The following is a 27,473-nucleotide window of genomic DNA, read 5'->3' on the forward strand; positions in this document are numbered from 1 at the left end:
AACTAAATAATAATAAAGTTTTAAGAGTTATTAGATAAAGGAGTTTTCAAAGTTTGATTAGTGTGTGTTTCAGTTGTGTTATAGGTAAAGGTTTGGAAAAGGGACTGATTTTAATTTTAGAAATAAGGATAATGTATGAAATTGATTCAACAAAACTGTTTCCTTGAGCTGGAGAATTACAATTGTTTTAACTAAAATGTTCAGCTTATTTGACTTATGGAAGTTAAGAAACCAAAAATGTTTCATATTTTAAAAACATTATACAGATTTCATTCTGGTTTATAAGAAACTATTAGTTCTCAAAACTAGTATACTCTTTTGCCCATCAGTTAAGTATACAAAAGATTTTAAACACATATAAACATTGGTATTCTTAACATGATGACCTAGAACCACCCCTTAAAGTTTAGTTTCAAGTGTAATATTTCAAGCTTTTTTTTTTTTTGACTGCATTTAAATATAAGTGGACCATTAACAAAGTAAAGCTAAAGTGCTGAATTCCTAATAGTAAAAATTTAAATAGAATTGAAAAGTAGGCTGGTACAGTGTATTAATTTGTTTGTGAATGATTTGGATAGAAAAATATTTACGAATGATATTAATCTTGGACCTTACTCTTTATTTTTTATTGTGCTTAAATAGTATTATCCTAAAGAGCCTAAACTAAATATGTAAGAATTAAAAGTAAACTTTTCAATAATTAAGGAAGCTTGTCAGAAACTAATTTTGTATTATGTTAAAAATGTGATAGTTCAATTTCTTTTCAAAATTACAGATCACTGGGAACATATTGATTTTATTGTGGATTTGTTTTGTAATATTTAGGTGTGTTGATCCAGACATGGATTTTAAATTTTTTCCGCTTACACAAAATAAATAAAGTGGAGCAGTTTATCATGGCATATGGAGGTCTTCGTGGTGCAGTGGCATTTGCTTTAGTGCTTGTTGTTTCAGAGAAATACATCCCTTCCAAAAGCATGATGGTTACCACAATTATAGTAGTAGTGTACTTCACAGTTTTTCTTCAGGTAAAGCCACAATCCTATAAACTTAAGTTTTAACAATAGTAGTATTTGCTTTTCTGGTTTGGATAAATCAAGTATAATTAGCATTTATCATTTGTTTAAGTAAAAAATTTTTATCTAAGCATGGGAAAATCATTCTTTTAAAATTATTAGCTTTCTACTAAAGTTATCCATTGAAATTGACAAATTTTTGAGTAAAATGCACATGATTCTCAAATAGCCAAATCAATAATTTTTGTATCATTTTATTGTAATTATTGCTCTCGAATATAACTAGTAATGATATTTCATCTTTTTCTTTCCAGGGAATGACAATTGGACCATTAGTGAGGTTTTTAAATGTTGCTACAAGTAATAAAACAAAACCTTCTATGAATGAAAGGTTACATTCCAGGGTGAGAGTAAATTTTTTCTTAAAAAAAAGTTTTGTAATTTGGTTCTAGATCATACAGTTTAAAAAATTCAATCAAGAACAAGACATGTATTTATATTTTTAATTTAAAATATTGAAAATTATGAATTGGTTGATTGTTCTAATCATTTTTAAGCTAAACTTTATAATTATGAACAAAATTTATTTCAGAAATATATTAAACTTGTAAGATAGTTTTGCACACTTCAGAACAATAGTTAGTTTTGTATTGTTTAAAATGGTTTTAATAACATTTACTTAACTGTGATTTATTCATAAGCATTGTTATTAGACTATAGTACATGTAATGTTCATCAGGAAATGCATTTTTTCATGTTCTTCCTAGTTGATAGACCACTTAATGGCAGGAATTGAAGACATTACTGGTCACTTGATTGGGAACTATCATCTACGTGATAAGTATGTTACCAAATAATATGTCTCTGCTAATTATATTTCATATTCACTCTGTTCATATTTAGGCATTTAACATGCTTTATTTGTGGATTAAAACCCTTCAGGGGTAAATGTTAAAGATAAATGATGTTTTAAATGGTTGATGGTACTGGTAGTTATTATTGTTTAACAGAAATAAATCTTTCTGTATCAATATATTTTAATCATCCTCATTAAAATATATTGTTTTATTAATCTTTACAATAATTATAATTTGTGAATGGTTTACATTGATAACAATTACAATCCACTTGTATGGTCTGGTTCAATCCATTATTTTTTTTTCGGGAGGGGAGTTGATAAAATGAATGGTGCTAAGATGACTGCTCACTATGTCTGTCATATCTCAGCTGACTTGTTGAGCCTTGGTATTGAGCTAAAGGTCCTGTTAGTAGTGGATGTGGCAGGTGTTGTGTGGTTGACATTAAATTAAATATTCCACTTTGCTTTCACTTGTAATTTCTTAAATTGTAATAAAGGATTTATCCAGTATGTTTCATTAGCAAATTATTAATTATCTATTTATGATTAAAAAGCTGAGTGAACTAAAAAAATATAGTGATTAATATTAGTATAGAACTGCCAGTATAATCTTTTAAACATTTGAAGTGAGAATTTAGTAAGAATAAATGTTAGGTTTACCTTTTGAAGGTAAAACACACATTAGTCATTATAGCATTAATCTTCGTTGGAAACAAGCATTTTTTTCATATTTGTCACTTTTTGTTTCTAACAAATCTTCTCTTGTTCTCTGTCAGATTCAAGCACTATAACAACAAGTTTATCCGGCCGCTCCTGACACGTGATCATCATGTCAGGGAACCAAAAATTTTTGAGACATATTCCAAACTAAATATAACAGATGCAATGAATCTTGTGAAACGGAACAACACTATGGGGTCTGTAACTAGAAATGACCAGAATATCTCTCTCTCTAGCCTAATACGATCATATACACAAAGTAACTTGCCAAGGTAAATAGTTAACAAGATATGAAAGAGTAATAATACTGTTTGAAAAGTGTATCCAAAAAATATATCGTTCATGTCTTTTTGTTATCTTTTCTTGAAATTCTTGGGTGAAAATGCATTTATATGTTGTAATAATTTTTACCTGATAAAATCTTTTTTCATTGTTAAAATTGTACATTTGAAATTTCTATCAGTTTTATTATGCGAGTTTTTTTCATATATCTGCTTTATTGAGCATTGGATTCCAGCTCTTGGTTGTTGTGTAGATGAGGAACTTTTGGAAAACTAAATGATTGTAGAAGAATATGAACAACAGACTTAAAGAAATTATAGTTATTGGTGATTCCTTGACAAAGCATATGAACAAGATAGTTTGTGTGGTAAATAAGGTGAAAAGAATAAGATTATGGTATCCAGGGGCACAGGTTGAAAATGCAACTGACAGAGAAAAGTGTAACAAAGGGGGCTAGCAATGATGCTGTTTTTGTTGTGCATGTTGTGGCAAATTAAGTAAGGAAAGGTAGGTCAGAGGAGCTCATTAATAAGTACAAGGAGTTGATAAATACATTTAAAGAAAGAGGCTATAGCTTAATTGTTTCAGGGATATTACAAAATTTAACTCTTGGAGAATGAAACTGAGTAGGTCACTACAGGTGAATACTAGGCTTAGGTTAATATTTAAGGATGAAAAGATTAGCTGGTTGGACTTGTGGGATTAGTTTAAGGGAAAAAGGAATTTTTTTTGTATTTTTTTGTAATGGATGGTTTATAGTTATATTTATGGGTTGGCTTGTTTGCAGGAACTATTCTTTCAACTGTAAGAGAAGTTTTAAACTAGGACTAGACAGTGATTGAGAGGCAGGATAAACTAAATGGGAAGATAAGATGTAGAGAAGTTTAGCATAGGAAATAAGTATATAACTTGTTCTAATAATAGGCTTAATTGTTACTATTGTAATGCTAGAAGTATAAGAAATAAAATAGATAAATTTTAGGGCACTGGTAAAAATGGAGGATTTTGTTATAACTGAAACATGGTTAAATATAAATGATTTTGATGGTAGTAATTTTTTTGAAACACAGAGTTAGTTTATTTAATAAGTGTAGAGTACTAAGAAAGGGGTGGTCTTTATATCCCATTGAATTTGAGGATATGAAAGAAAATAACAAGGAGACTGAATCAGTTTTAGTTTCTATTAATGGATATAAAGGGAATAGTCTTTTAATGAGAACTTGTTACAGATTACTCACTGATACTGATGAAATTAATGAGAAACGTTACAGTGAGGTTGAGTTTTTGGGTGTTACTTAGGTCATAATTGCAGATGATTTTAATTTCAGGCATTCAATAGGGAAATAGTAGTCAAATCATGAGGGAGAAAGGTTATTGTAAATTGTTCTAGATGGTTTGTTTTGCCAATTGGTTAAGGAAACTACTAGAAACAATACTATTTTAGATTTATTGTTGACTTTAATACAGATATAGTTGAGAGGGTAACATTTGGGTACAAGTATTAAATTCTGCTTTTTCTTCAGTTTTTACTAAAGGAAATTTAAGCAACATTCCTCATATTGAACAGTTGATGGAAACAAGGTTGCATAAAGTCTGAACTTCATAATTAAAAATTAGGAGGTTTAAAGAATAATAATCTTACTGGGTCAGATAATTCCCCTAGGGTCTTGAAGGTTAAGGAATGCATATATAAAGCACTTGCTACTATGTTTTGTAAGTTCTTTAATAGAGGAAAGGTGGCAAAGGATTGGAAATTAGATAATGTTGCTCCTCTTTTTAAGGGAGATGATAAAATTTGTGCCAGTAGTTATATACCTATTAATTTTACATCAGTTGAGAAATAATTTTGGAAAGTCTAATAAAATGCTTTGCAAAGTCATTTAAAAAAATGTCTTATTGGATAGTCAATGGTTTCACTAAGAGAAATTTTTTTTGCAATCTTTCGACCTTGTTTGAAAAGGTTACTTTTTATGTAGATGAGGGAAAGGATGTAGGTTTGGTGTATTTGGATTTTCAGAAAGTATTTGACAAGTTTCCACATAAAAGGCTCATTTAAAAAAAAAAAAATATATATATATGGAGAAGTTGTTAACTAATTACATAGATATAGATGAAGGAATAGTCGATAAATTGTTTTTGGTATTCAGGTTTTGTGTGCTGCTAGCTGTGAAGAGCATGCTACTGCTTTACAAAAGGATTCAGATCATTTAAGGAGTTCAGTAAAAAAAAAAAAAAGGCAAATGGGTTTAAATTATAATAAATGCATGTAGGTTGTTGCCACTTGAGTATATTTTTGGATAGGAATAACCTAAGCAGTTCTATGGAAGAAAATGATTTTGGTGGTTTATTTTGTTGATTAGTCTCTTAATCTACCCAAGTAATATACCTTTAGTACTGGTAGGGCAAATAGAATTTTATTATTCTGTACTTACTTCATCTCACAAGGTTAGCTATTTTTGTTCAGTGTTGCCCTTTATATGTGAACTTTTTCTTTATGCATGCTACAAGCCTTCAGTTCTTGTACAAATCACCATGCACCATATCCTCACCAATAGGAGTAGGACACGTTCATGTGAGATGGGACTCCCTCTACACTCCTTTACTGAACTTTTGCTCCTCATGGCAGTGTTTGAGTTTTGGACATGCTATTTTTTGTACCTGGTGCTTCATGTTCAACTTTATTTTCTTCAGAGTTGTTTTGTACTTAATTTGCTTTCCTTCAACCCAATTCCTACATTAGTATTTATCAGTTAATTCTAGTTACTTCATTTTTATACTTTATTTTGATGAACCTTTTTTGTGCAATGAATTTTGAAGTTAACATTACTGCTTTAGGGGTTATTTCAGTGGCAAGCATTTTTTCAAAGGCTGCTAGTGCAGGCAATCTGACAATAGATTTATCTGCTTTTATATGTCAAAATATTGAATGTTACATAGGACAACCTTTGTCCCCAGACTCCACCCAGGCTCATTCCTGACCAGTTGAGCCTATGCAGGTTAATGAAGATTTTGTCTTTTTCCATCTCAACAGTTTACCACTTCTTCCCAATCTGAGGAGTCTTCTAGGCCTAATTCGGTCTTTATGGATTTTGTTTCAGGTTCGTAATGTTTTATCTTTCATCTCTTTTTTTATTCACCTTTTCTTTCTTTATTGCATGAACTATCTTTCTCCTCCTTTTAGGTTCCCCCATCCCCTGATATTCAGATTTATGCTAATAAATTTGCCTTGCAATTAAGGGAGGGAATTAACATGCTAAGCTTTGAGGACTTCTGATAGTTCACCCTTTCTTATTGTGCAAACTATCCATTTTTACATTAGCAGTTGCTAGGTTCCTTGTTACCTATTTTTTTTTTTTGTGGATTCATGTGTGGGCCTCATTTCTGAGAAGTCGTATCTTTGATACTGCCCCAGAAACTATTGAGCATCAGGTGACATTGTCCACTAACAGTCTATCTTTACGAATATGATAGCTCATTTGTGTCAGTCAGAACCTTGTATGCTTCCAATTTCCATTTCATGTCCTTCACCTTCCCAGTTTTTGCTTGTTCCTTCTACTTGAGGCCCAGCATGGCCAGGTGGGTTAAGGCATTTGATTTGTAATCTGAGAGTTGCAGGTTAGATTCACTGTTGCACCAAACATGCACACCATTTCAGCCATGGGGACACTATAATGTGATGGTCAATCCCACTATCCATTGGTAAAAGAGTAGCCTAAGAGTTGGCAGTGGATGGTGATGACTAGCTGCCTTTCCTCTAGTCTTACACTGCTAAATTAGGGAAAGCTAGTGCAGATAGCTCTTGTGTAGCTTTGCACGAGATTCAAAGAGCAAACACAAAACAAACCTTGTATTTGGGGCACTTCTCATTGCCTTCCTCAATGACTCACCCTCCCATTGCCAGCAGTACTGGTGACTACCCATTGGGGGCTCAGTTGTTCGAGTTTCTTCAGCATTAATATTCCTTAGTTGATAATAAACTGGTGCTTCAAATTCTCTTAAGGATTTGTTATCTGGTCTCTTTTCCCATTTCCTTCCCTCTTTCTTAGGATCCTGTGATTTGTCAGCATCAGTCAGAAGTGGCTCAGAAATTGCACTTGCAGCAGGTAATTGTGTTCCTCATCCTTCCAAAAATATCTTTTCAGTTTGGAAATCTTGTTTATTCCACAGACTTTGTTTTTTTGTTGTTCCCAAGATGAAATCTGAGGATTGACAACCCTATAATTGACTTGTATGTTGCTGGGCATGCAGATCTCGATCTACATCTTTTTTTGGATGCATCCTTTCCAAGATGGAGGAGTGTTTGGGCAAGAGGCATCTGATCCTTCCCAAATGCCATCAATATGAAGTATAGATGGTAAATTATAATAATGTAAATACCAAGGTACATTTCAGAAAGGTGTGCTATTTTGAACTGCATTTTCAATGTAGTTTTCACTGGAAACTCATACTCTGATTAATAATTCATTATTACAAATTAGAAATAATCTGTTTATGAAAACATGCGTAGGTAATACATAATAATAAAGAAAATCAAGATTAGCTTAGATTGATTGAGTAAAGCTACAAATCAAAGAAATATAACATAAAGATATAGTTTACATAGCAGAAACAGGTTATCCCATGTGAAGTTAATACAATCAGGCCTATCTTTCATCATGTTATGTTTATAGTCAATATTACTTCAAACCAATGCACCTGTTCTGGTGATTGGCAGCAAATGTCAATAACATAATCAATATTGAGTTGTTTTGCCCTCCTGGGTTTACTGATATAACAGCAAGGTTGCTGGTGCAGTTGTTACTTGTTGCACAAGCATGTCTTGAGTTCTCTCACAGGCACCTGAAGTGATGGGCAGATCTTTGTGGAGATCCATGAAGGCATCCTTGTATGGCTCCATCATGGTTGCAAGCTCAATCTCAAAATGATCTTACCAGCTAAATGCTTCACAGTTTTAACCTATACACAATACACTTATGCGTGCATGCTATGTTAATTGTTAAGCAACAATGACGATTATGTTTCCATATTTTATTAATATATGTAGATAACAATATTGGGGACTGAGGGGGACTTGGCTCATTTTTTGGGGAGTTCTCAAGCCTCAACAATGACGATTATGTTTCCATATTTTATTAATATATGCGCCTTGGCTCATTTTTTTGGCTCAAGCTGCCACTGGTTCTGGGGATGGGTGTTTCTTTGGGTCTATCTTCTCTGGCCCTGAGATGCAGAATGATCATTCGTTCATGCCCTCAATCACTAGAATCTTATTTCAATGACAGAAACCTGCCCAGTCGACTCAGGGCAGGATCCATGGAGGCTGATAGACTTCCCTCAAATAAATAAAGAAAAAAACATGGTCGAAAACAGAAGGGCTCTCCACCCAATTTGCTTACACATAAGTAAAAAAATTGACACTTTGAGACAATGGAACTATTGAGGTTTACTTTATAATCTAGATGATATCAAAGCACTTATTGATTCTTACCATCCTGTATGTATCTCCTAAAAAGGAAATATTACTGAAACCTGCTTATGCAGTCACATTTTGGCAGCTTTTTTGTACAAAAACGACAGGTTGTGTGTTGGACGAGTGCATTGTTGGTCGACAAGCATGTGCCTACCCTGCCTTTGCCACTTGACACGCCCTTGAAGGCTGTAGCCATCCATGTTTCCTTGGGTTATACCATCACTGTTCTTTCTCTCTACCTCTCTCCTGGAGAAACCCACAATCAATCAGACCTTGTTACTCTCATACAATTGCTGTCTCCCTTTTTAATCTTGGGGGACTTTAATGGACATAATCCCCTATGGGTAGGTGCTGATATTGATGAGGAGAGGTCACTCCATAGAGTGTATGCTCTTAGATCACAACCTTTCTCACCTCAGTACTAGTTTTTATACTTATTTTCATGCACCTAGACTGTTCTTTATTGTTACTTTTCTCTCAATTTGTTCCCCTCCACTATTACCCTACTTTTCATAGAGGGTTGACAATAACTCACAAGGCAATGATCACTTCCCTATAATTTTGAGAGAGACTGGCTGTGGTTGATGCCACCTGACCTGCATGCCCCAGTGGAAGGGGATCAAGCCAATTGTCCCTCTTGCACCATTCCTATAAAACCAGATCCTGCCATCGCCTGTAAGCTATCAATAGATGACTATGTGGCAGCAGCGACTGACCGTATTATCCAGGCAGCTTCTCATTGTATTTCTAAAACCTTGTCGCCTTTCTCAGGCAACAACATCTTATCAGTATTCTTTGACATTGAGAAGGCTTATGATACTACGTAGAGGTATGGCATTTTGCGAGACTTCAGCCAGAACCTCAGCCTTGAAGATGCTGGACCCCATTCATTATCAGGAGCTTTGGCTCTGAACTGGGGCTTTCTGCACTTCCATAGTCCAGAGTTTGTACAGTCTTATGAACCTCTCTACACCTTTGCTGTTTGCAACTGTCTTTACTCTATGCTTCAGGTAATGTAACAAATTGAAATAATATTAATAATAATTTCGATGGGTAGCAGTTCAATAAGATAACATAAAATTGATGTGTTTGTGTCTTGTGTAAAATGATTTATTGATTGATCATACTTATTTTATAAACCTTACAGGTATCACATTTTTATTTCATGCATATAAAATATTTCAAATTGACACTAAATTTATTTTGTAAAACATTGTCCATTTTTGTTTGTTTTGCACCTTTCATGGAGTATGGTAGATATATTTGTTGTTCATTTTCAGTGTGCAAAAGTAAGATCAGGTTTTGTTTTTGCTTTTCTCGAGCCATGTTGAGGCACTGTATCTTTGTACAAAAAATGTAAGTAATTAATTTATTCTTTGATACATGTCCTATTTATAAAGCAAGCTAGTTTCACTACTCAATGGGAGAATTACCTCTGTCCTGCATTATCTGACATTTTGAGATGACACTCATTCTAACTGCTGATTGGCTGGTGAGATTTTTCCCAGCTTGCATTATGGTCTCATTTTTATGACCAACTGTGTGCTACTCATCAAAATACTCTCATGTTAACTGGTGTAATCAAGTACTACTTGCTGTTGAAATTCTTCAATTTTTCTGACCAGAATGAATAATTAAGGTAGAGATAATATTTTGAAGAATATTACATAAAATATGACAACGTGTCAGCCTTTGTGTTCAATTTCATTGTGTGGTGTGGCATGTAATCACTCATCCACTCTGGACATCAAACAAACAGCAGTTGAATCATACATGTATACATAAAATAAAATAAATAAATACACAAAAAACACAACATGTTTATACATTTTTCTTGAACAAATGTTGCTATAGAGAGTTTAGATTATTGTAGTATCATTCTATGCACTGAATAAGTAATATATAAAAGGAAGTCATTATTGAAAGGGATCACATCTGCCAGAGACTACTATAAATTTGTTGTAGACTACATTTGGAGTATTGTGTTGAGTCTTTGCCTATTTTCTGTAGGAAGGACCTTGAATTATTAGAAGGGTTCAGAGGACGGTTACTACAATGGGATGGAGGGGCTGTCATGTGAGGAGAGATTAAGATCTCTGAAAGGAGTTAGAGTGTATCTAATTGATGTATTTAAGATTGTAAAGGGATTTGATAGTGTTGATGCATCGTCTTTTTTCATACTTAACAGCTGCTTTCAAATGTTAAGGAGGCAATAAATTGAAGTATGTTTAAGAGAGGGCTTAATAACTATATGAATAAGGGCTAGTTTTCAGGTTTGTGTTTTTAGTTTATTTAATAGTTTCAGTTTAGTTTGGAGAATGGGGCAGTTAAGGTGGACCCAGTGGGTCTCTTGTTGTCCCTAAACATTGATATGTTATAATAAAGTGAAATTTTGATGCAGGCTTTTATCTGTCGTATGTTAAAAGCTAAATTTCAAAATTTGTTTTTTTTTATTTCAACCAGGTACTTGGATGGATCAGGTCTAAGTTCACAGACTGTTACATCTCAAAGTGAGTCAAGTTTTGTAAACTTGGACATGGGTGAGCTTGCATACTCACCAAGTTATAAAGATCTAGCTGATGCAGAACTCCACCATATTTTGTCTGACTCCATGTTTAAACCACCTCGAAGGGTAAGATAACCTATTTAAATGTTTTTATTGAAGGCTTAGGATACTAGAAAATAGTAGAGATCCTTGACACTTTCTCATTTACTATGCTTTTTTTTTTTTTAATTCTGTCACACTTGAAATAATTTTCAGACTTAGGATTAGAAATAAAGGATGTAATTGCAATGAGTAGATTCTATTAAGTAACAGATTTCAGCCTGTAGTTTATGCAGGATGATAAATATAAGGATGGAAACGAAAAAAAGGAAGTTTGTTCAGGGTGACATGTGTAGGGTAGTTTGTAGGGTAAATAGGAAGAAAAGAAATAGTTTATGAATTTGATAGGTAAAGATGGAGAATATATCAGCCAGAGCAAGTGATATAGTAAAAGGTGCTTTTGTGTTTACCAATTGAGTTAAGTATCATTTTACTAAATTATCAAGAACTCTGGTCACTCTTTTCTTACATTGTGTAGAACAACATTGCACAGGTACTTCTTTATACATGTCCACATTTTGGAAGAGATATGTAGAGGATGGTTTTGTGGCTTTACTTGTCAAGATGAAAAGGTTTCTTTGACGCAGACAGACAGACAGATGAAAATAGCTACATGGTAAAGTGTCTAAAAGTTTCACATCAACATAGCTCTCTCTCGAGGAGATACTGCTACCTATTGAGAAGTTAAAGGATAAAGTGGGATTTAAAGTTTTGGAGGATTTTAAAGAGTTCAGAAAGACATTTTATATGTATTAAGTGACTGATAATAAATGGGTGGGACAGTAGCAAGTTTTATAAACTCACAATGCTAACATCTGGGGTTTGAGTCCCTGAAGTTAGTATAACAGCTACATCAGAGTGGTTTTGCTCTAAGACCAAATTAAAGTAGAATTTACTTTCTCACAGCTAAAACTGCAAGTCACTTTCTAAAATCTGTAAACAATGGAAGTTACTCTAACTTCCTCATCACTAATCCCACAAAAGCATTGTAAGCTTAATGTTACCATTAAACCACTTAAATCTCATCAAAAGAATCCACCTATACTATAAAGAGAATGGAGAGATTTATCATAAACCCAGAAACAACAAAAACTGGCATTGAATAATATTATTTTAAGTTTAATCTTTCTAAAAATACACAAGTTAATGCCAACTTTTATAAGAGTAAAACTGAACCTCTAGTTTAACATATAAAATAAAAAATATTCTAGGAAAGCTCAACTTTTGAAAAGAAACTACAAATGAAAAATGCAGAGAACTACAATTTCTTCACGAAAATGAACTTCACCTCTCTAGTAACCTTGCATGTTTGACTACTGAAGATTGCAATGTACTTTAATCTTTATTACATAAAAGCACCCACTTTATTGCTAAATTTTGTTTAATAGTTAAGCCTTTACAGTTATAAAAACTTCATCTGTCTTCACAGTCTAAATAATACTGATTGTTTTGCTGTTTACTGCATTGCACTATATTTTGTGAACTTTCAACTCAAACCACAGACCTAAATAAAGGTCATAACAATGTTGTAATTCCTCCCACCAACCCAACGTTAGATTTAAAACCTAGCTCTGAAGACCTTTGCAGAAGAGTAATAATACAATCAAATCATAAATCCAATCAATGGCAAACATACCTCAAGTCTGAGACTTCAAGAAGAATCCACATCTAATTTGTTGCAGGGCAGTAAAGAATTGCTATAAATATTCACTATTTCAAAAAACTATAACAACTTAATGAGAAATTTCTCTATCAAATCGAATACAGATCCCTTAAACAAGCTTATAAAGTAAACCTTGACAGCAGCAAAGAGTCCTAAAATTTATTAGGAAAAATGAAATTGTCATCCAAAAATTCAATAAAAGAAACTATTGTGATTTTTACCAACCCAACAGTATGATTTCTTAATGGTAAATATATTGAATGGTATGTTTAAGTTTATTCAGTCAAATACTAACCTTGACTCAACCACTAGCAAAAGAATAAGCAAACTGCTCAAAATATCAGTTGTTGCTAAGTGTTTAAAAGATCTGGAGCTCACACCCATAAGTGTTGTTTCAGTATAATATGATCATGGCTTTTTGTTCGATTTTTTTTCAAGACACCAGTTGGCCATTGTCAGATAGAATTGACGCTCAGGTCCTCTATTCCAGTGCCTCTACAAAATACTATTAAAAGCAAAAATTATTACTTTTAAACTTTACAGTTTGCATAAATACCAACCAAGAACAAAAGGTCTATGAAAACTCAGTAACCTTGTGCCCAGTTATGTCTTTTTACAACTGTTTAAAGTTACAACCTTGGTATGTACTTCAACCAGATTTTGGAACTTTGTTTCAACAGTAATCCCAATTAAAAATTTCAAACATTCTATAACATTTACATGGTATGTGCAGTAACAAAACTGCCTTGCTTTGATCTGTCAAACCTATTATCTTAAACCCTTTGTCAAGAGGCAGTAAAACTTAATGCATAAATGATTTTACAAGACCACAAAAAAGAGAATCAACATAAAACAGGAGCATCTAATCAAACTGTTACAATAGCCACATTTATTTGTTTTTAATACAGAGCTTCAGTTGCATGGACTTCCCACTATCAGGTACTCTGGCCTCTTACATTGCATAGAACATTACATGGTCACTTCCTTATAGAGCCCTGCATTGTGGCTTAGATATGTAGAAGGCGCTTGTTTTCTTATCATATAATCAACCAGAAGATAAGCACTCTACAAAGCCTACTAAATTTAATATATATACTGTATGCCCCACAGAAAACACAGATGAAGCTGCGCATTGTATAATTTACAAATATAAACTAATTCCATATTACAGTATGGACTTATAAAACAGACAAACATCTTTTAATAAAGAAATCAACCCATAAACACTCCACAAAACAAATGAAACTTAATTGCTTGTACTACTATCCCATCCATGTAGAGAATGTTAGCATACTACAATCAGAAATGTGGAAAACATGAGCACGTTAATATGACCTCAACATGACATAGCTTGAACATCAGATTAAAAGAACATTGAAACACGATGGTTGCTTTTTTGTTCACATGTTCATGGACTTTGGAAAGAAATTTTAAAGAGAATGTTGCCATACTGAAATGAACACAAGATTAACTGAAAAGAAATTGGAGAAGCCTTATTAATAAAATCAAACAATCCTGCAATTCAATAAGGAAGTGCATCTAATTTGTCTTTGATCCTTGTTTCCTTGTACATTTCTGACCTTATGAAAATATTTAATACAATGGTTCAACAATTTCTTATGTATTTACTTTTTTTTTTTTTTGCTCAGCTGTAAAGAAGTTATTTTGTAGAGATTGATATTCATATGCACAGGTAACCACTATAAGTTCTAAAATTTAAATACATTGTTAGATTGTTAAATGTTGATTTAAATATTAAAATCTTCTTTACTCAGGTTTTTATAGGGGTTGAATTCTTACAGTAGGTGTTTGTGACTTGTTGGAGATAAATAATATAGCTGAACTAAGCTACAAAATTCGAAAACAGATATGTAAGCAAACAAGCCATAACTATTGCTTCTAAAATTAACTTATTTAGTTTGTTGTCCAAGCAAAAAAGTAACACTCTTGTATTAAGTCTAAAATTAACAAACATCTGTATTTACCATTTACCAATAAAACCTGACTATTTGAAAATAGTCACCCCATTGATCAAAATGTTGTACATGTTTAAAAATATTTGTCCTTCCTGTAATTATTGTAACTTGTGGTAGTACTTATAATTAATAAGCTGAAAACTGTTTAAACTATTAAATATTGCATTTTTAATTCAGTAGTAAATATTTGCTGCCATATTTTTCTACACAGCCACCTTCAGTAGTATAGTGATTATACTTGAAGACCTATAATTCTAAAAACAGGGTTTTGTTATGAATGGTGGGGACAGCACAGATAACCCTTTGTGTAGTTTTGTGCTAACTACAAATAAACAAACCTTTACACAGTTGTTAGGCACATATCTAACTAATTCTATTTAGATTATAAGGTTTTTCTCTTATCTTATTTATCAGATAACAGTGAACCAAAATAAAAATATACTGATATATACTTGTTTTATTGGTAATGTTGCAAATGCTTATCCTAACTGCCTATTAAACACTTCTGCTGAATTAAATTTGTAACACTTAATCAGATTTGTCATGCAAACTGCACATCTTAATAGGGTTTTAGTTTATTAGAAATATTATTACTTCTTTTTTTTCCAAGTTAAAAGCCCTGACTTTCTTATTGCTGTTCATTTAAAATATGGGTGACTTGAAAGTACAGATTTAGTTTAAAATTGAACTATTCTATGAAGATTACATTACATAACTTTGGCACAATTATGAAAGCATGCTAGGTACATATGATTTAGCATTTTAAAGAAAAAAGATATCTATAGTGTTGAACTGTAAAATCAAAGAAGGGAAGGCTTGAGTCCATCAGTAATAATAATAATAAAAAGTCATCTTCATGATTGTTTGAGCATGTAGAATTCAGTAAATTTTACAAGAATATCCTATCATTGCTAGTGCATGTCAGTTATAAGTAGCTAGGTTGAGAATATGTCTAGTTTGAAATTGAGATAGTTTTGAAATAATTACATGTATGTAATTATTGAAAGAGCAGAGCTGTTCTGATAGATTTAAGAACTATTGTTAAAAATGCATTTATTGTAATCAGTGTTTACATTTCCTCAGAATGAAACCATTCCTCAAATCATTTGGAATTAAAAAATACAGTGAAAAGTTAGCAATTATCCAACAACACTAGGGTTAATCTTAAATTATTAAAAATGCTGTCTTACATGAAATATTGTCATTTATAGATATTTTAATAAATCTCACTGACAATTCATATTTTAAAAAAATTCTACAAATGCAGAAAAAAAGTCCTCTAATTTGACAATAAAAATAATTATAACTTTTAAAATTTTTCTAGAAGTTCTAGTTTCAAAGTTATTTCTTTTGAATTACTGTGAATGAATAGAAAGAACTAAAATATCCTTAAGAAAATTATGTACATTTAACCTTTTCAATAAATAATTTCATGAAATACATTATGAAAATCGTACTGCATTCAATAAGAGCAGCAACATATTTTCATCTTGAATTGAAAAATAAGTTCATACCAATTTATTTTATTTCCTAGTTTCGTCGGTACAGTCGTGATGTAATAGATGAGACTACTCCACATCCTCCTTTTCATCACAAAACTCGCATGCAGATTCGGCATGTTCTGAATGACAAAAAGAGCAAAAAACGTAAAGGACATCACCATAATAATAAGAATGATTACATCTGTAATGGAAATGGACATAAAACTCAAAAATACAGTAAGCAGAAGAAAAAAAATACAGGTAAGTTGATCATGAAAATTGTTAGTGATTTATTATTAGTTAATAAAAGAATATTTTTGCTGTAAATATATAACCCCAACTTTGTAGTTGCTTTAAACCTGTGTGTAAACCTGCGTTACTCAAGTTGAGGGACTCTATGTTAGAGGTGTTAGCTTGAATGTGAAGAGAAGGGTTGTTAATATTTCTGACATATATTTTGTCTGTTGTCATGGGGTACTACCATGGAAACTTTATGATAAAAAGAACAGTTTCATACTCTAATTTACAATTTTCACTGAAAAGCTTGCTGGAACAAGAGAGGCAGCACCTTGTTGGTAAATAAGTATTTTTATTCTAAGTTACAGTTAAGTTCTTTGTATTTTTTGTAACATAACATTATGAATTTTGTAATTACATTCACCTGGTATGATATGTTATACATGTAACTAATGTGGTTTTATGCCATTTTGTAGCATACTATCAGTCTGTTCTTTCACTGGAATAATGTGTTGTTTATTTAAATGTTAAAACCTTCATCTATGTAACTTATCCATTTATTCACAGTAATCATCTGAGAAAAGCAGACACTCTCAATTGGAAATACTGTCTGTTATTTGCTGAACATCTTTCAAATCATCCTTCCATTCCTATTTATACAGATTGTTTGAAATCAGGTGACTGTGTGGGTTCTGCCATGGTTTGTTATGGTTCAGTGGTTGTGTACAGAATCCCCTCTACAACTTCTGTGTTCACTGCTGAACTGTACACTATTTCTCTTGCCCTGGATCACATAGAAGCTAAGCAGTACTCAAACTGCACTATTTATACTGACTTGCTTAGTTCTCTACTGGTCCTGGAATTGCTTCATGTTATTTCACACGCTGTTCTTGCCGATATTTAAAACCTACTGGCCCATTTCTCTTTAACATCTACTTCTATCCAGTTTTTCTGGATACCGGGCCATGCTGGTATTCATGGGAACAAGCTCGCTGACATTACAGCTAAATCTATCTGCTCTGGCACTATCACTGCTGTGCCTGTTCCATACATGGACTATGGTTCTTGTTTAAAGCTTGGCTCTGTGCCAGCTGGCAGTTGACTTGGAGTGAGTAACACGACAACAAACGTTTCCAAATAAAACCCTATATTGGACTTTGGTCGTCTTGCTTCTGTAAGGATTGGAAAGAGGAAGTTCTAACGAGACTACACATTGGTCACAGTTTTTTTTTAACTCATCATTTTCTTTTATCTGGAACTGATGCATCAATGTGTAGTCTGTGTAACACTTGGGTCACAATAAGCCACATATTACTCTCTTGTTCTGTCCCAAGGATTGTCCATAATGTTACACAGTGTTATTAGTGATGGTGATACTGTCCACCTTGGAAATATTTTTAGTTTTTTAAAGGCCATTAATCTTTTTATTGCCATTAAGTTTTTTAATTTATACATTAGACCTTTTTTAATGTGATTCTCTTTTTAAAAATCAGTCTATTTAGTTCGATTTGAAATTAGAAAATGGCCGTAACATCAAATAACTTGAAACCAGGACTGGAAAGGCGAACTTCAGGTGACTACACTGCTGTTTGAACTACCCCCTAGTCATCCTGGCTAGTTATTATTAAAATTTTGCTACAAGTCTTTTAAACCTTTTATTACTTTACTTTTTGAAAATGGCCATAACATCAAATAACTTGGAACCAGGACAGGAAAGGCCAACTTCAGGTGGCTGATGGTGGTTTTTGTACTTACCTGTTAGTCTTCCTGGTGAGTTATGGTAATTACAATTATGCTACAGAAAGTCCTTTACAACATGTATTATTTTAGTTTTTTTCTTAACGTTGTAGACTAGATGTAAACATTGGCTTTTGGATATTTATGTTTTTAAACTTTGTTTTACCTTAATTTCCTTTTATGAATTTTACTAAATTTAATTTTAACTTTTTATCAGATGTTTGGCACAGATAGCATAGTTGCTTTGTGCCATGAACACTAAAACAACCAACTATTCATAGTTAATGAGTTAGATATATGTCTGTGTTGTTTTGATGCCATTTACTATGATTCAGCATGGTTGGAGTGAATTGTGTAGTCACGGTATGTACAGACCTTATTGCTCTGTAACAGCATATCATGGTTTTCAATATTGTAAATGTCAATAAATAAACTATTATATATATCATAACTAATAGTTCTTGTTATGGAAATCACTTTAGAATTAGTTGTATTTTGTTCTATAACACAAACTATTTAAAATAGTTATCAGAAAGTTTATCATTTTGTGTTGGCAAACACAATTACATCACGTGTCCACCAACATCCAATCACATCCCTGTAATTATCAAATTGTTTAAAAGATTTAATTAACCATCTGAAAGATGCACTTATTAAAAAAAACAAAAACAGTTGTTGGAAAAACATATCCAAGAAAATAACTGTCATACGAAGGTAAACTAATAACTGCTGTTCTTAACTTGAATTTATGTTCCATTTCACTGAATATTTAAAAAAATAGCCAAGGAAATAATTGCTTAAAATATTTTTTGGTTAGATTATGTATTTCAAAACCATTATATTGTGTTATTAGTAGATATATTAACACATTTTGAACATTTGCTAAGATATATACTTTTTTTTTTTCTCAGTCTCAAATTCTCATAAGACTACATCACTGAGATTCACCCTTCCAGCCAGTATATCTGAAATTTCCGAGGTTAAAAACTTTTCTAATCAAACCGAAGAAATGGTACTTGATTATAACCCACTTTTTGGTCCTGAGTTTTCTCCAGATGACAACGGAATAACCTTTACTGCACGAAAGACATCTTCTGAACATGATATACATAGTAGTAATACTGGTATGCAAATATGAAATCTATATTTTCAATTAAGTATTATATTGAAACTTAGACACTTAAAATTTATTTTTCATTCAGAAAAAAAAATGTCCAAAATGATGTGGTTAAACATTATAAGTGTTCTTACTAAAGAAAATATGTAACTGTTAAAATAACTTTTGCATTCTGATTCATTGATAACTCTCTGCCTATAATGTGACGTTTATGATCAAATGTTCATAGTGTTGTGTTATGGCATTTAACCTTACTTTATTCATTTCAACTATAGTAATGGCATAAAATTTAAAATCTCACAATAGTTCTTAGACAAATTATGTCCATATTTCTGTGAGAATAGATTGGTAAATTTGTTAGCCTAATAAACATGCTTTAGAAAAAGGTTTATTTTATGATTTTTATATATCTAAATAATATCCTTTAGCCCTTAAACAGCAGGAATGCTGTAGTTAGCAGCATCAATTCATGACGGTTGCTGTTGTAGGGTTAATAACTTATTTACTCATGTTAATATAAGATTTTTCAATCAACAGCAACATCACCTCCACCTTCCACAATAACTGAAACAACGTTACCATGGAAACGAGAAGAAGATTGCACTGATGGATGTTATGTTTGGAAACAAGAAGAGTTTCCTCCATGGGTTGATAATAAAGAATATCATGTTTATACCTCACTAACAAACACATTTCTGAGTAAAATAAGCTCAGAATCTGATATAAAAACACCAGATGTCTTCACTGTATTTGGGCTAGAAAAGCCAATACAAGAAGATAACGAAAATGAAAATATTAAGAGTGTGAATAAATTTACTGTAAGTCAACCAGATAATATAGGTGCTGAAAGTGTATTGCCAAAAGATGTTGCAAATCTAGGAATTGAAAATGTAGAAACTGCAAATAGATTTATCAATAGGCAAATGTATAATACAAGTGCTAAAAGTGCATTAAGCGGAGAATACGTTCCATGTCATGTTCTTTCCATGGATTCTGAAGAATTTGACTCCAAGAGCCAAAAGACAGAAAACAAAGTTGATGTATCAGTTGAAATGCAAGACAAATCACGAAAAGTTCCACAAATGCTAAATAGTCAGCAAGAATCACAGGAGTTTGTAATTAATGTAAGTGATGATGAAATTATGAGTGAAAGATTGTAAAAGTAATTTCATGTCTGCATGTTTTATAAAGGTTTGTTGTCTAGCCAAAATAAAATGTGTTAAAGCATTGGAAAGAAAGTGTGTCAAAGTAAACTATGTATGTTTGAGATGCATATTTTGATTTTTCTTTATCTTATGATTTAACTGTAGAATATCTCTAAGACACATCCAAAGGTGCCTAAAACTGTAAAATATATTTTTACATTTTTTATTTATTTAATCATCATAATAAAACTGTGTGAGCTGGTTTTTACGTACTCACTTTATAAAAGCTTTAAACCATTTCCATTTTTCATATTTAGATGCATTATGTTGCAGGAGTATTCAATTATTCTTTGTGAACGGTTCAATTTTTGTTTACAGTAAGATCAAAATTCAGTGAAACATTTATAATTTTGTATCTGCTAATGTTCTACAGAAATACACATAGAACGTTTTAGAAGCATATTACTGTTCTTTGTTCTGGAGTTATGTATTCTCTTTTATTTCAGGGTTTTTAACTTTCTTTACTATAGAGTTTATTAACTACTCTTTAGTACACTGTACTTTTCTTTTTGTATTGACCAAAAATTCCAGATATGAATGTATTTAAAAACAAATATCAATTGTGGAAGATTTGGAGACCAGTTCAAAATATATGCATATAGACTACCCATTTTGTAGGATTTATAAAAAACTTGTACCTCTTTGTAGCTTATGTAGGTTTTTAAAAACCTCTCATTTTAAATTAGAATGCATCATTAATAATGACAGCCTTAGATAATCTTGTTAGACTTAGATCTAAAAGCCCATTTAATTTTAAGATATTGATTGCTACTGTAATCTTACTACCCGACAAAGTTATTTATAACTTTCGATTCATCAAATTTAGAATATTTTAATTCATGCCTTTTAAGTGGTTTTATGTTATATACATAACTTTTATCAAATATTTATTTGAATAGTGGTATTATTTATACCCCTTGTAGTTAAAGAATGTAATTGAATACAAGAAACAAAGAATAGTCATACTTTTTTACTTATGGTATACTTTTTCTGAGGTGTAGAAAAATTATATTAATTTCTTTTTTACCATTTTTAAAGTGTTGAATAAAAAATGTTTGATACTGGAGTTAATATGGAGAATGAGTGTTAAAAAAATCACCATATTATTAGATTATGATCAACTTGTAGCTTTGAATATCTCAAGATATTTCGTATACTACCATTCATTGTTGAATGTACATAGTTGTAGGCTTATACAAAGCTGAGACAAAAATGTAAATATAATGCTAAATATCCTAGTTTTTATATCATCTTACAGTGTTTGCATTTTAAAGATAATGGGAAAATGTTTGCCAATGAAGTTATCAAAAATATAGATTTTATCAATTTTGTGTTGCAAAACAATTCTTTATTTTTATATTTTATTCACCATTTCATCTTTTCATGTTCTTTCAGTTAAGAGATGATTATCAAGATACTTTGAACCTAAACTACACTTACACAAAATTCTGAAATATTCTGACTTAGACTTTAATTCTTAATGTTTTTTAATAATATTTGTAAAATTGGAAAAACTTTGAAACATGAAAAACTTTCTTAATTTACTTATTGGTCAACATCATCCTTGATCTTTTATTTTTTAAATAACATTAATACATTTAACTAAGTTTTACACACTAAATAAAATAATTTTTAATGCGTGACATATTAAGAGTTTAAATACTGTGGCCATATGTTATTGAAATTAATAGGTTAAAAATGTATGACAGAATATACAAATTGGGAATGATAATAAAATATGATTTTTTAAGCATTATGACTACAGGTTAAACAGTTTATCTCACTTGGACATACAGGGGTGCATTACATAACTTCAAAGTACTGTGTTTTATACTTAAATTTGTTTTCCTTTCATAGGTATTCTACAAATATCCTCTGAGAATTTTAGATTGGATCAATATAGCATGACTGTGCTGCATTTCTTAGCATTTTCAATATCATTCTTTAATGCATCAGTTTAATGCATTATGAACTTTTCTTTTTGAATTTTTCATTCACCTCATTCATGTTTACATTTGGGGATATTGTGTCCCTGCTCATTGCTATAATGGAAGTTTTTATTGATCTTTCTTTATGTGGTTAGTACTTTTATATGAAATGCTACTGTATGCAATCCCTCAAATGGTGTTCAGTATCTGTACACATAGAAATGTTACCATTGAAGTTACTGTTTAATAATTTGATAGATTAATTCTTTTGGCTTGTTTAAATACTATTTGAAATTCAAAAGTCAGCCAACCTCATCTATTATAATGATTTCAGGTAGGTGTTCTGAACTGTTGTCACAACCATTTTTGTAATATTACTCTCTCTCCTTTGTTTCAATCTCATTAGTACATCTATATCTTAATTTTAAATGGTACCAATGAACTGTTGACAAACTGGTAAGCTTGTACTTCTGAAGCAAGTAGTAGAAGACTGTGCTTAACTACAAACAAACTTCACAAATTACCATACCTCAAGTCCAAAACTACATTTCTTACTATTAAAAATAGTTTTCCATATTTTGTCTGTGGTAATTCCACCAAGAAGTATAAAACATCTTAACACTTGATCCAACAAAGTTGCCCCTTATCAACAAAAACAATTTTTTCTAGTCGATTTAAGGCATATATAACTTTTCACATTCATGTTTTTAATTCTATCCAATAAATATGAAAGCATTTAAACTTCTTCAGGCACAAACACTTCACACTTTTACATATCCAAATAAAAAATATTCTTGTGAAGTGAAGGCTGTATTTATGGTACCAACATTTAAACTTGTTACTCCTAATGTTAGTTATTATTTCTAATTTTCACTTTCCATAACTCTGAGAGGCCAACCAAATACTCTTCAAACCTTCTAATGATTTTAAACGAATCAAGTCCCTTACTAAATTTAAGGACATAAATTGGGAAACTTATATCTTGGAAGTCCCACTTGGAAGTGGGACATAAGGGAACTTTTGGAAAAAAACTACATCTATTTAATGTTTGCTTTTGAATTCTTGGTAGATTATAGCACAACAGACTTTTCGACGTTTGCAGAGAACATTCAGAATATTTTTATTTTATTACGTTTGAAGAAAGATAGCAGATTTTGACAATTGCAGCGAAGTTTTCAAGGCTTCTAGCAAGGTCTTGACACTGTTGTATTACTCTTTGAGGTACACAAGTTAAGCCAGTGGAAGAGACGTATACTTATTCCCATTATGGAGCAGAAAAGCTTTGATGCTTCTTGATACCATCTCTGATAAACTCAGATAGGTCTATGTATTCACTTAAGCAGTTAGAACTAAACTGAAGTGGTGAGCGGTGAGTTCCTGTATATACACTGCTGGCCAAAATCTTAAAGCCAATGAACATAAAGAAAAAATACACATTTTGCATTGTTAGACTCAACTACTTTATTTACGTAGAGCTTCGAAAGAGGAAAATAAAAAAGGGAAAATAAAAATAAAAAACTTTTTAAGCATTTAATAGGGAAAATGTGAACACAATGAAATTAGCCTAAATACTAGCTGGCCAAAAGTTTAAGACCATACTAAAACGAAGCGTTAATCGGTAAACACGTAACGAAGTTTAGTCATTTCTGTTCAAGCATTAGCGTTGTCAACATCTCCTATGTTACATTGGGTAAAAAAATGGCAAAGGCTAAAAAGTTGACAGAGTTTGAACGTGGCACAATTGTCAAGCTGCAAAATCAAGGTCTCTCTCAATGTGTCATCGCTGGTGAGATTAGGCGTAGTAAAACTGCTGTTACAAAATTCTTAAAAGACCCTGAGGGATATGGAATGAGAATTTTAAGTGGTCAGCCCAAGAAAATTTCGCTGGCATCGAGCAGAAGAATTCGATTTGTCCGGCAAGACACCAGCCGATCATAGACTCAGATTAAGGCCCTTACGGACGCAGAATGCAGCTCAAGAACAATAAGATGGCATCTACGAGAGAAAGGCTTTAAAAATCGTAAACATCTTCAAAGGCCACGCCTCCTTCCATACCACGAAACAGCTCTGTTAAACTTTGTTGGGAAGCACCAAACATAGGACGTAGAAAAGTGGAAGAAAGTTTTGTTCTCTGATGAGAAAAAATTTAATCTGGATGATCCAGATGGCTTCCAACGTTACTGGCACGATAAGGATATCTCATCGGAGACATTTTCTACATCACACAGTGGAGGAGGTTCCATCATGATCTGGGGTGCTTTCTCCTTCCATGAAATAATGGAGCTTCAGGTTATACAGGAGCGTCAAACAGCAGATGGCTACATTGGCATGTTGGAGAGAGCATTATTAATGACAGAAGGCCCTCGCTTGTGTGAAAATGACAGGTTATTTCGGCAGGACAACGCTGTAAGCTACAATGCTCGCAGGACAAAGGGTTTTTTGCATGGCGAATAACGTGATTCTTTTGAACCATCCAGCGTGTTCGCCCGAACTGAACCACATTGAAAATGTTTGGGGTGGATGGCAATTCCAAACAGTGCATGATCTTCGTGAAGCCATCTTCATCACTTGAAATAACATTCCAGTTAGCCTTCTGCAAACGCTTATATCGACCATGCCAAAGCGAATGTTTGAAGTTATTCGCAATGACGGCCGTGCAACTCACTACTGAGACCTCTTGTTGGGCATTTCCTACCCAGTTTAGGACTTCTTTTTGGAATGGTCTTAAACTTCTGACCAGCTAGTATTTAGACTAATTTCATAGTGTTCACATTTTCTCTATTAAATGCTAAAAAAGTTTTTTGTTTTTTTTTCCTTTTCTTATTTTCATCTTTCTAAGCTCTACTCAAATAAGTGGTTGAGTCTAACAACGCAAAATATATATTTTGTTTTTATGTTCATTGGCCTTAAGATTTTGGCCAGCAGTATATATTACTATGGAAAATTCTAAAATGTTCTTAAATTCTCGTAAGTCCAACAACATTCTAGAAAATTCTTGAATATTCTCTATTAGCTACTTAGCACTGAATCTACCTGGAATGTTCTGGAAAATGGGTAAATTTGAAAATTTCATTACCATTGTCACAAAAGCAAAGTTTGAAGAGAAAAATTGGTCTTTTTCCATTTACTTTAGATATAAGCAATTGGGAAATAACACTTTCTGCCCAGGAACAAGAAAAAGTAAAAATTTTGTTACATAGTGTAATAAATTGATGCATCAAGAGTTGCACAATAGAATATTGTATGGTCGCTACAATCAGTAAACTGTAAGACTCGGAAGCTATGAATCTGCATATCAACATAGTAATTTGCGCCTGGTGGGCCTAAACCGTTAATAAAAGTTTGGTTCAAAACGAGATAAAAGACTCAGTATTGTTTTCAAGTTTGTAAAATCATATATATACTATTATTTGCAATAACTGTTATTTGAGATTCTGTTGTTGTTTGTATATTAAAATATATTTGTGTTAAGAAAGAAAATTATGTATCAGTTTTGTTGGCAAATATCATAAACTTGATACATATTGACATTTAAATTACTTCTAAATTCATATTCAAAATTTCGGTTATTTGAAATCGTAATACGTAACATAATAAATCGGATATTCGTCTGATATAAATCATAATACGTAACAAATAAAAAACGCAGAACATAATGGACAACGACACACTAGCTGCATGTTTTCGATTCTCGACTTCCAACATTGAAGATGGTTTTAAAATATTTAAAGAAAAGACTCATCCCAAATGTTCTTATTAATAGTAAGATTAGGACCCAAATAATATTTATTAAGATGAAATTAGAACCTCATTCTCCCTGGTTAAGATAATGAAAACTGAAATCAGAATAAAACTTACTTAAAACATAGTTAAAGATTAAAGGAGAACATTGTATCGAATTTTGTAATTATATAATCTTATCAAAAATAGTATGTATGGCCTATAAAACTAGGTTACTAGTATTCTTGTGGCCCATAACTTAAGGAGCTGGACCAGTCTGGATTAGCAGAATATGTAATACAAACTATTAACCATGTACTCTCCATGTTTATTCATTTGGCTGAACTAACTAAAATGAACACTTACTACATATGACAGTATATAAGGCAACTGAACAAAGGTTTGTATGATGTTCGCCGAATCTTTTTCCTTAGTGACGTGATATATTGTTTTCCTCCAGTTGTCCAGTGTGGGTGTTGGGCCTGGATATGGTACACACCAGTAACACAGAATTAGCTTATTTCTGGCAGGACAGGTCTGTGCATTAATGTGTGTGAAAACATGAAAGCATGTGGAGGATATTAATAAGATTCATCCGTGTATCAAAGATAAACTTCTCATGCAATAGCTTGTTCGATAATCTGAGAATGCCATGACAATTTATCTGATGAAAAGAAAAGAGATCTCAGTACTTATCTGTTTGTTCATGACGAACCATATTCACAAGGTGAAAGACAGTTCCAGCAGTCAACTGCTGATGGTAGCTTCTCAAAATATAGGGGAGTAACATTGAGCTAGAACAGTCGCTAATTGTAGGATCACTGGTTGAAAGAAAGTATTCGTTCTTGCTTTCTAATCTATAATGGACTAGATTATCCAGTTTTCATTTGGTTTGTTAATCACAACGATAACAACTGAGAGGAGTCTTAGCACCCTTTGCTTTCTGAACTAATAATCAGTTGTATTACAAGAGATATCTACCAAATATCTATTGGATGATGTCTACTCTGTTGTCATAATCTAGGACTATCATGGGGTAAGAAAAAATAATGAAAAAGGGGCGTTGTATTCCTTGCTTTGCAAGCTACTAGCTGAATTTCCTAATGTAAAAGTTATTAGAAGTTCCAAGAAAATCACCTGAGTGATAATAACTATGAAACATCCCATGTTAGATTCTCACCTACTCTCTCTCATACCTCTGTAGAATGTGTGGTGAAACTACTTACAGTGAGGATTGGCTTGGTTTGGTTTCAATTTCGCGCAAAGCTACAGGAGGGCTATCTGTCCTAACAGTCCTTAATTTAGCAGTGTAAAACTAGAGGGAAGACAGCTAGTCATCAACACTAACCGTAACATTATAATTCCTTCACGGCTGAAAGGGCGAGCATGTTTGATGTGACGTGGATTCGAACCCTCGACCATCGGATTACGAATCGAGTGCCTTAACTACCTGGCCA

At 32.3% G+C, this 27,473-nt stretch overlaps 1 protein-coding gene across 1 annotated transcript in view; it reads left to right on the top strand.

The window, feature by feature from the left end:
- LOC143256938 (sodium/hydrogen exchanger 3-like) overlaps nucleotides 1–21,434 on the top strand; it is a 73,062-nt gene extending 51,628 nt beyond the window's left edge. The window contains exons 5-12 of the mRNA XM_076514841.1: nucleotides 826–1,028; nucleotides 1,331–1,420; nucleotides 1,784–1,857; nucleotides 2,652–2,867; nucleotides 10,811–10,979; nucleotides 16,126–16,333; nucleotides 18,958–19,170; nucleotides 19,701–21,434. Coding sequence (XP_076370956.1) covers nucleotides 826–1,028; nucleotides 1,331–1,420; nucleotides 1,784–1,857; nucleotides 2,652–2,867; nucleotides 10,811–10,979; nucleotides 16,126–16,333; nucleotides 18,958–19,170; nucleotides 19,701–20,323 — 1,796 coding nt within the window. The 3' untranslated portion in view covers nucleotides 20,324–21,434. The remainder of the gene's footprint in view (nucleotides 1–825; nucleotides 1,029–1,330; nucleotides 1,421–1,783; nucleotides 1,858–2,651; nucleotides 2,868–10,810; nucleotides 10,980–16,125; nucleotides 16,334–18,957; nucleotides 19,171–19,700) is intronic.
- The last annotated feature ends 6,039 nt before the right edge of the window (nucleotides 21,435–27,473 follow it).

This window comes from Tachypleus tridentatus, chromosome 7, assembly GCF_004210375.1.
Source record: "Tachypleus tridentatus isolate NWPU-2018 chromosome 7, ASM421037v1, whole genome shotgun sequence".
In the NCBI taxonomy this organism is placed as follows: domain Eukaryota; kingdom Metazoa; phylum Arthropoda; class Merostomata; order Xiphosura; family Limulidae; genus Tachypleus; species Tachypleus tridentatus.